Here is a 9,546-nt window from a genome sequence, read left to right on the forward strand (position 1 = left end):
AGCATTGTCCATGGGCTTTCTCAAGGCTAGATCTCTACCACTTGAGCCACAGCACCACTATCAACCTAGCAGACATATTTTCTTAAAACTAACAAATATTCTTTTTTTTTTTTTTGCCAGTCCTGTGGCTTGAGCTCAGGGCCTGAGCACTGTCCTTGGACTTTCTCAAGGCTAGAGCTCTACCACTTGAGCCACAGCACCACTTCTGGCTTTTTTTTCTATGTATGTGGTACCGAGGAATCAAACCCTGGTCTTCATGCATGCTAGGCAAGCCCTCTACCACTAGGCCAAACTCCCAGCCCACTTCTGGCTTTTTCTATGTATGTGGCGTGCTGAGGAATCGAACCCCGGACTTCGTGCATGCTAGGCAAGCACTCTTACCACTAGGCCAAACTCCCAGCCCCAACTAACAAATATTCTTAAAACAAACAAACCATGCTGGGCACCAGTGTTCACGCCTATAATCCTAGCTACTCAAGAGGCTAAGACCTGAGGATGACAGTTCAAAGCCAGGCCGGGGCAGAAAAGTTCGTGAGACTGTAATCTCTAATTAACCACCAAAAATCTGGAAGTGGAGATATGGCTTACGTGGTAAAGCAGTAGCCTTGACTGAAAAAGCTAAGAAATAACACTCAAGTCCTGAGTTCAAGCCTCAATACCAAAACAACAACAACAGAAACAATCTGATGCACTGGTGCTTTATTTACATGAGAAATTCTTGAGATGGTTGCTGGGGGAATATTGACATCAAAGAGGGGTTTCACAGACACTAAAGCCTGAGCTCCCCTCCCCCACCCAGCACCCCACCAGTGGGGTGCCCCACCCTGGAAAGATCCAACCTCTATAGTTTATGGATTCTTGGCCACACCTGGTTAAATGTTTCAGGAGAAGAGAGAATTGCTACTTGGGTTTCAACTCCCTTTCTTATCTCTCAAGTCCCAAGTACACAGGAATCTGAAGAGCCTGCAAGGCAAGTCATTAACTCCATTCCACAGACAGGAAAACCACAAACTGGGGAGGGAATGGCAGCAAACTAGCTGCTAGAAAGTTCCAGTGAGGAGGTGGAGGACAAGCCAACTACAGCTCTGGGCTGAAATACTTTCCAGAACCTCAGATCAGTGTGGGAAGAGGTGGAGGCAAAGGCCACTTGGTGGCTGGGACTGGTGGACTTTGACCACCTGGCAATAAGGAAAAGGAGTGGTAGTAACTTCCGGCTGCTGAGGTAGGGTGATGGTAGGGAAATTATGGTTTGGAAAGTAGCAGGTGGAACCCTAGCTGCCTCTCTTCAGGAGTCCCATAGATTAGAACTTGTCCTGGTGCCTTCTGATCTCCCCATCCTCCAGCCCACACACTCTCAAGTCAGCAGCTAATGCACCAGTGGCTCACACCTGTAATCCTAGCTTCCTTCCTTCCTTTTTTTCTCTTCCTTCCTTCCTTCTTTCTTCTCTCCCTCCTTCCCCCCCCCCACCCTGTTCCTATTATTTAGTGCTGGTACTGGGGCTTGAACTCAGAGCCTGAGCTCTACCTTTTAGGTTTTTTTTTTTCACTCACTGGTAGTGCTCTACCACTTGAGCCACAGCTCCACTTCCAGGTTTTTGCTAGTTTATTGGAGATGAAAATCTCACAGACATTCATGCCTAGAGTAGCTTCAAACCAGATCCTCAGGTCTCAGCCTCCTGTTTTTATGATTACAGATATCAGCCACTGGCACAGGACTAAGGGCTCCTTTCTTTTTCTTTTTCTTTTCATTTTTTTAAAACAAATCATGAAGAAATGTTCACTGTAAGCCTCCAAAAATAGAGTGCAGATCCTCCTCTCACCCTCCTCCACAGCCCCCACATCTTGGTTCTCGCTGGTGCTGCTGGCTTCTGCTAGGAACAGTGCTCCAGTCCTGACCCTACACAGTAGCCTATCTCTTTTCGGTCTACTGTGTAGGAAAAAGACCTAGAAATGGAGCTGTTGGGCCCTAATTACAGGTGTGTGGCCATTTGCAAGGTGGAAAGGTACATCCGGTGAATACTAGGCTTTTCCTGTGAGCATCACTATTCCAGTGCCAGCCAGGTATTTCCATCCTGAACCACTGCACACTGTTCTCTAGAGAGCAGATGGCAGGGAAGTCCAGCTGCTGAGGAGCCACCAGACTGGCCTGCCCAACTGTGCTCTGTGGTAAACCACTGATTCCTGGGGCTTCTCAGAATTAAGAGCTCCATGCTGTTTCCAAAGCTCCAGAAGTTACACCTGCCACCAACACCGTTGCCCAATGAAGAGCTGGATGCAGACTGGGAAAGGTGGCTACCTAGGAAGAGGGCAGTAAGTGACAACCCCCCGCCCCCAGGCCTGCGCCTAAGATCTAGGAAGTTCAAGGAAATGGTCTTAACATGGCCGAGGAACTTAGGCACCAATCTGAGTGGGAATCTAGGCTTCCATTTACCCACTGTCTGCATGGAGGCAATCCTGGTGCGCGACCAGTCCGGAGGACGCAAAGGACAATAATACAATCTCTACTGCAGCAGGGACACTGAAGATGAAGCAAGGGATAGCTTGGCTCATCCTGGCACTTTATGCAATCCATAGCTAGGGCTCAGTAACTGAAAACCAGAATTGGTAGTGCTCTTCCCGTGAATGCTGTGCCGCTGGGCCTACACTTGGTCCACAAATAGATGTGCTCAGGAGTTTCTAAGGTGTGCTTTCTTTCTCGTTTGCTTGCTTGCTTCTTTTTGCTAGTCCCTTGCTTGCTTCTTTTTGCTAGTCCTGGGATTTGAACTCAGAGCCTAAGTGCTATCCCTGAGTTTTTTGTTTTTGTTTTCATTTAAGGCTGGTGCTCTATGACTTGAGCTATGGCTCCACGTCCAGCTTTTTGGTAGTTAATTGGAGATAAGAGTCTCACAGAGACTTTTCTGCATGCACTGGCTTGGCATCTTGATGCTCAGATCTCAAACTCCTGAGTTGCTAGAAGTACAGGCTGGAGTGCTTGGCTAAGACATTTTCTTCTCTTTATTTTTACAACTCATTTGATTTCACCATGTTCCCAAGACATAGGAATTATTCTTGGTTTTCCAAGGAAAAGAATGGGAGATACCCTAGACAAAGAGAGAGATTAAGCACCTTACACGGAAGGCTAGACCCTGGCTCACTCTTTCCCACCCCTCCACCCCCGACCCCCGTCCCCGCGGTAAATGAAGGTCCTGAGAGGGGAAGTCCTTAGCCTGAGGTCTCAAGGCTGGTCAAAGTCAGACCCTGGTTCCCAGGCTATTCTTATTCTACCCTTGGCCACCCAACCCCATTCCCAGCCTTCACTCTAGGGGGTTAGTCTTGCTGCTGCCCACCTGATCTCTTCCTTCCGTGCGATCGGGGTGAGGCCCCCCCCCTCTGGGCCTCAGTTTCCCCCCAGCGCACCCGCGTCCGCACAGGGCTCACCGGGGCGCGGGGCGGGGCGGGGGCGTGGCCTCGGCCCGGCGGGCGCAGGGCTGCCGAGCCGGTCCGACCGGCCGGCGGGACGCTCCTCCGGGCTGGACCGCCCAGGGGGTGCCGGGAAGGGAGGCCGGCCGGGGCGCGGAGTCCGCCCCGGCGGGAAGTGGGTGCGACGCGGCGCGGCGGAGCGCGCGGGATGGGAACGGGGTCCCCTGGCGACCCGCAGCCTCGGGAGCCCCGCTGACCCGGGCCGGCCGCGGCGACCCGCGCGGGAACGACATGTGTCTGCGCGTCGGTGAGCGGCGGGGCGCACGGGAGGCCCCGGCCCTCGTGCGGGACGGGGGCGCAGGGCGGGGGCGCGCGGGAGGCACGGGACGCAGGACGGGGCCGGAACCCCCTCGCTCACTTCGTGGGCTGGCGCAGGTGGCGTTGGCGTCCGGGCCTCAGTTTCCCGGGCAGCGGGATGGAGCTGCTGGGGGGTCTTTTCGGGGCGGATCGCCGACCCCCCGCCCCGCTTTCACGGCCCGGTGGCCGCCAGGTGCCGGAGAGAACAACCCTTTCCCCACTCCCGGGCGCGCCGACGGGCCGGGGCCCAGGGTCTCACCCCCTCCTGTGTCTCCCCCGGGCCGGGAGGGGCGGAGTCGGGCGCGCCGGGCCCGGGATCGCGGGGTCACCGCACACACCCCCGTCCCCACGCCGCCCTGGAAAGTCTCCACTCCTTCGGAGAGGCAGCTCCCGAGCCTCAGTTTCCTTCAGTGTAGCATGGAGACTGTCATGAGCACGAATTTAGCTTAGTGCCAGCCGCCGTGCCAAATGCTCCCACAGTGCTTAGAAATAAAGCCAGGCTTTCTTTATAAAGCTCGCCATCCCCTCTCCTGGCACAGCCGAGGCAGGCACTGCCCAGTTCCTCCGAGGCCCTGGGCCCGGGATGCTGGTGTTGTGGAGCCAGCCCTGAGCCCAGGGTAGGTGGGTGGACGAGGTGAGGTGGGTTACAAAGCTGCCATTGCTCTTCCTGTCTAACCAGACAGACGCTCGTCTTCAGGAAGCGATTCCAGTCCCACGTGCCTGTCCTGCCCATCCACTATCCATCCCAGTCCTGGTCCCTCACCCTGCAGGCTCTAGGGGAGGGGCCCGCCCCCTTTACACAGGGAAAATCTGGGGCCCAGAGAACATAGGAACTGGATGCAGTCCTGCAGGAAGCTGAGACTGAACTGACTCCAGCCTCCCTGCCCGCTGGATTGCCTCTGCCCGGGGGCTCAGCACAGCAGCGCCCTGGTGGCTTTTCTTTTCTTTTCCTTTTTCTTGTGTGTATTCAGCTGCAGAGCTCCCATGTATAAAATAGGATCGATTCTCTTTGCCAGAGACAGGGAGATTGAGATCTAGGAAAGAATTCAAAGTTAGGTCCCTTTGGGGGCCTCTAAGAAGAAAGGGCTTGACCACAATTCAGAGGCCTGACCTCATTTTGTGCAGTCTTACAGAACTGCTAGAGAAAGAGGACCCCCAAGGCAGATGGGGGGGTGGCAGCATGGTATGTCTCCTCTAAGACAGAGCCAGGGGCTCTGGGTGATGCTGAAGAGACCAGCATAGAAAAAGCCAGAGCTGCCCAAGGAAAGGGTCCTGGATGCCATGTGTCGCTGCAGGGTGGGCAGCTCCAGAGCCACTCTGAGAGGATTTGCCTTTGGTCCCGGCCTTACCTATAGGCCCTCGCCCCTCCCAGTACTCCCGAAACTAAGCCCTTGCTTATCCCAGTACCCCAGGGTTATGCTGAGCTAGCGCACTAAAAAGAATCCTTCCCTTTGCCGGGCTTGTGACTTATGTCTATACTCTTGCTACTCAGGAGGCTGAGAGCAGAGGATCCTGTTTGAAGCCAGCGTGAGCAGGAAGGTCTGTGAGACCCTTCTCTCCAATTAACCACCAAAAGGCTGGAAGGGGAGCTGTGGCTCAAGTGGTAGAGCATCAACCTTGAGTTCAAGCCCCCGGACTGGCAGGCACACACACACACAGATATCCCTTTATTAAGTACCACCTATGTGCTTCCCAACTATATAGCTTCAAGAACTCTCCCAAAAGGAATCCTGAACCCCTTCTACTGATGAGGAAACTGAGGCTCAGAGGAGACTCAAGGTGCTTCCTCTGAGGCCTCAGGATGACCCTCACGGTGGCCCTGACCTGCTGTCCCCGACAGGTGGCCTGAGTGTGGATGGCTTCCAGAAGGTGTTGATGAAGACAGGCTTGGTGCTGGTGGTCCTGGGCCACATGAGCTTCATCGCTGCGGCCGTGCTGCATGGCACGGTGCTGCGCTACGTGGCAGCCCCGCACGACGCTGTGGCTCTGCAGTACTGCGTGGTCAACATCCTGTCTGTCACTTCTGCCGTCGTGGTATGAGGGGGCTGGCTGGCAGGAGGGAAGGGCTTGAAAGGTCTTGCATGCTGTTTTGTGCTGGTGGTTCACACCTGTAATTCTAGCTACTCGGGAAGCTGAGATCTGAAGATGGAGGTTGGAAGCTAGCCTGGGCAAACAGATCTGGAGACTCTTATCTCCAGTTAATACCAGCAAAAAGCTGGAAATAGGTGTTGCTCAAGGGATAGAGCGGTAGCCTTGAGTGAAAAAAGCTAAGTAAGACTGAGACTCTTGAGTGCAACCCCAGTTCCAGAATGGAGTTGGGGGAGTAGAGAAAGAAGAAAGAAAAAGGAGGAGGAGGAAGAGAGGGAGGAAAGGAAGGAAAGAAGAAAGAGGGAAGGCCTTTGATGGGCTCCAGAAGAGCCTCAGTGGGTAAGCAGGGAACCCAAAAGCATAATCCTGGTTCATATGCCATTTACCACCTGCAGATACAAGTCACTCAGACTCTCTTTGCCTCTCTTTCCTAGCTATAAAATGAAGTGGTAAGGGTGCCTACCTCACAGGGTCCTGGCAAGTACTAAGATCATCCCCATCAGGTGCTTACTCAGCACAGTGCTCGTGATTAGAGTGCACCACTGTGAGGATTTTACCATACATAGTCAAGGGACTGTGGGGCAGAAGGAAGGAACGTCAGCATTTTACAGAGGTGGAGGCTTCCTCTTTGGGTATTGATGAGTAGGAGTTCACAGGTGGGCTGCAATTACTAACCCAGGTATGAGGCATGCTAGGTCTAGCAGGCAGCAAAGGGAGCTGGGATGGCATTCCATGCACAGATCCAGCCATGCTGTGTGTGGAGATTGGAATGGTGTTCTGCCAACACTGAGGAAAACAACTTAGCAGTAGCTTTAGACCTGACCTAGAGCAACTGCTTGATACGTAGTGACTGCATTATGCCCTGTCTGATGACTGCATGCAAGAAGTGGCTCCAGATCCTCGAGTGTCTAAAGCTCTTGCCTGGCTGTCAGCACAGACAACTGCACCATTGGGGAGCCATCTGCATGGAGTCAGCTCCATCCCTGTCACTCCTGGCTGAGGGATGGTTCCTTTTTGAAGCCTGGGAAGCTCAGCCAGCCAGCTGGCTTCCAGGCTTGGTGAACCTGGCAAGCCAGCAAGCAGGCTTTGCCTGCAATGGAAGGAGCTGGGCCTTGCCGCTGGGGGCTGTGTCTGTTCTCAGCAACTGCATGTGGAAGGCAGAGCCCAGAATTTAGCATGGCCACAGGGCTGGGCACTGGGGCTGGACCTGGTCACCATTTCCCTCCTTTACCCAGTGAGTGCTTACTGCACCCAGTGTGTGGCCATCATCCTCTCTGCTCTATGAAGGAGGAGAGGAAGACTCAAGGTTCATGCTGCAAAAAAAAGCCAAGCCAGATTTGAATGGATTTGGGGCTGACACTAAAGTCGTTGTCCTTTCTGTGAATTCCTCCTGCAGGCTAGGGGTTAGCCGAGTGGTTGAGGCAACTGAGTGGAGGTTGAACAGTGGAAGTAAAGCCATTTGTGGTCCCAAATGGTTACAGGGAATGGTTACCCCTATGGGGTAGGTAGGAAACCTGACCACAGGCAGGCCCACAGCAGAGCAGAAGGGAGCTCCCTGCCCGAGGGGCCCAGGCAGGCAGCTTCCAGGGCAGTGATGGAGGACGATGGCTCAGAGTGGGCTTGAGCTGATGGGGTTAGAGCCAGGTCACTGAGAGCCTGGGCTAACTCCCTCTGGATTTTGAATTCTACTTTATAAAGTACTGATTCTCCTTAACATAATTTTAGTTTTGGTCCCTTGCCCGTTCTGTTAACTTTATCTCTCCCCAAATCTTTTTCTATGATATGTACCGTGGGCTTCACCTACTTCCTGGCAGGTGTTTGCAGGCCTGAGATGAGCCAAAGGTCCCTGTTTGAGACTCACACCCGTAGGTGCCAGGAGTCATCAAAGGTTGTAGGTAGAGTGACTGTTTTCGAGTCATCACTGTAGATGTGGTGCATGAAGGAGCCGTGCCTGTGTGAAGACGGTAGTAATGAAACCAAAGCCAGAGTCTAGGGTGGGGTAGGGTGCAGGGCACAGGTGTGGCCCTGACCTATACCTGCTCTCCCCCCTTCCCCGCGCTGGGGTCACTGCTGACTTGAGCTCTCCCACAGGTCATTACCACGGGTATCGCAGCTGCCGTGCTGTCACGCTACCTCCCCAGCCACCCCCTGGTATGTGGGTATGTGGTATGTTTTCTGGGATAGGGCTGTGGGGACAGGCAGTGGTGGCCCCAGGGACCCAGCTGATCATCTGGGAGGCCAGCACTGCCCTGGGGGCCAAGGCTGAGGTCACTGACCAATGTGACCTTTCCCCCTTCCAGCGCTGGGCAGTGTATAGCTCAAGTGTCGCCTGTGCTCTTTTCTCTGTGACCTGCGCCCTTGGCCTCTTGGCCTCCATTGCTGTGACCTTTGCCACCCAAGGCAGGGCACTACTGTCTACCTGTACCTTTGGGAACCCAGAACTGCTGGTGCTCACACCTGACTGCCCCTTTGACCCCACACGCATTTATGTAAGTTTCTGGGCCTGAGATGGGGGGTACACAGACCTCTAAAGCATGGGCAGGACTCTTGGAGTCTGGTCTTCTATTCCCCCAACCCCAGGGAGTCATCTCTGCCTCCCGTATCCTACAGAGCTCCAGCCTGTGCCTCTGGGCCACCTCCCTTGTGTTCTGCGTGACGGAGTGCGTGTTTGCTGTGCGATCTGCCCAGCTCATGCACCAGCTGCTGGAACTGAGGCCCTGGTGGGGGAAAAGCAGCCACCCCACAGTAAGTCCCCTCCAGAGCCTGACTCCCCACTTTTCCTGTAGCCACAGCTGGGGAGCCCAGGCTGGCCTTTCATATCCCTCTTGAGAGTCCCAGCCTTGAGAAATGGGTCAAAAATGGAGCATCGGAGAGGTCAGATCTTCCCACTATGACACAGCTGACACCTGGCTTTCCCAGGGCCCAGAATGAGATGTAAGGGGATGGGGCTGGGGGACGGGGGGGGGGGGGGTAATGGGCTTCAGGCTTGAATAGAGGAGACTCCAAGGATCTGCCTCAGCACGTGTATAGGGGGTGGTGATGCTTCTTTGCCCTGCCCCAGCGCTTTCTACCCCCCATCCCTGGGGAAGCCCAGTGGGATCAGTGGGCTCGTGTGTCTCTGCAGATCCAGGACAGCCCAGAGACTGTGGACAGCCATGACCTGCTAAGCTGTACCAGCTCGGTGCCACTGACCCTCTGAGAACGGCCACACTGCCTGGCCCCAGCTCCTGAGACCTGCAACCAATGGCCCAGCACCGTGACCAGTGCCGGGATGGACATGGAGGCCCAGGCAGGGCTAGGACTCTTGGAGCTGGCCAAGGCAGGCTCCATGAATCCCTGGACACCCAGGAGGGATTTTTAGCCTCCTTCCCTGGCCACCCAGCCCACTGCACTGAAACAAGACTTTATTCTGAAGTTATTAAAAAGAACACAGATATGTTCCATCTGGCTGCATGCAGGGGGGGACAGGGGCTTGGCCAGGGGCCTGCACTTCTTTCCCACTCAGAATTCTGTGAAGGGCTCTGCCCATCTGTGTGTGTGTGTGTGTGTGTGTGTAGGGATGGAGGCAAAATACAAAGCGGTGGACTGGTGTTCTGTGAGGCTGGCAGGGATCATCCACGTGCTAAAAGGCAGGCAGGGTTCATGGACCCACAGCTGGCAGGTTTTCCTTTGTGTCAAGGCAGGAAGGGCTAGGGCTCTTCT

At 54.6% G+C, this 9,546-nt stretch overlaps 1 protein-coding gene across 1 annotated transcript; it reads left to right on the plus strand.

Annotated features, from left to right (window-relative positions):
- The first annotated feature begins 3,522 nt into the window (after window positions 1-3,522).
- Tmem54 (transmembrane protein 54) lies at window positions 3,523-9,239 on the plus strand. Its single transcript, XM_090335315.1, has 6 exons — window positions 3,523-3,706; window positions 5,597-5,790; window positions 7,936-7,995; window positions 8,145-8,333; window positions 8,455-8,589; window positions 8,969-9,239. The coding sequence occupies exons 1-6, from the start codon at window positions 3,691-3,693 to the stop codon at window positions 9,041-9,043; spliced, it is 669 nt and encodes a 222-aa protein (XP_090191441.1). The 5' UTR covers window positions 3,523-3,690; the 3' UTR covers window positions 9,044-9,239.
- Window positions 9,240-9,546: the final 307 nt, after the last annotated feature.

The sequence above is a fragment of the Megascapheus bottae genome, chromosome 6 (assembly GCF_031878675.1).
Source record: "Megascapheus bottae isolate mThoBot1 chromosome 6, mThoBot2.hap1, whole genome shotgun sequence".
Lineage (NCBI taxonomy): Eukaryota > Metazoa > Chordata > Mammalia > Rodentia > Geomyidae > Megascapheus > Megascapheus bottae.

Bases quoted from the DNA above. Each gene is read 5' to 3' on its own strand.
- Tmem54 (XM_090335315.1), top strand. The intron at 7,996-8,144 runs GTATGTGGGTAT...TCCCCCTTCCAG, and splicing joins ACCTCCCCAGCCACCCCCTG to CGCTGGGCAGTGTATAGCTC. The intron at 8,590-8,968 runs GTAAGTCCCCTC...GTGTCTCTGCAG, and splicing joins GGAAAAGCAGCCACCCCACA to ATCCAGGACAGCCCAGAGAC.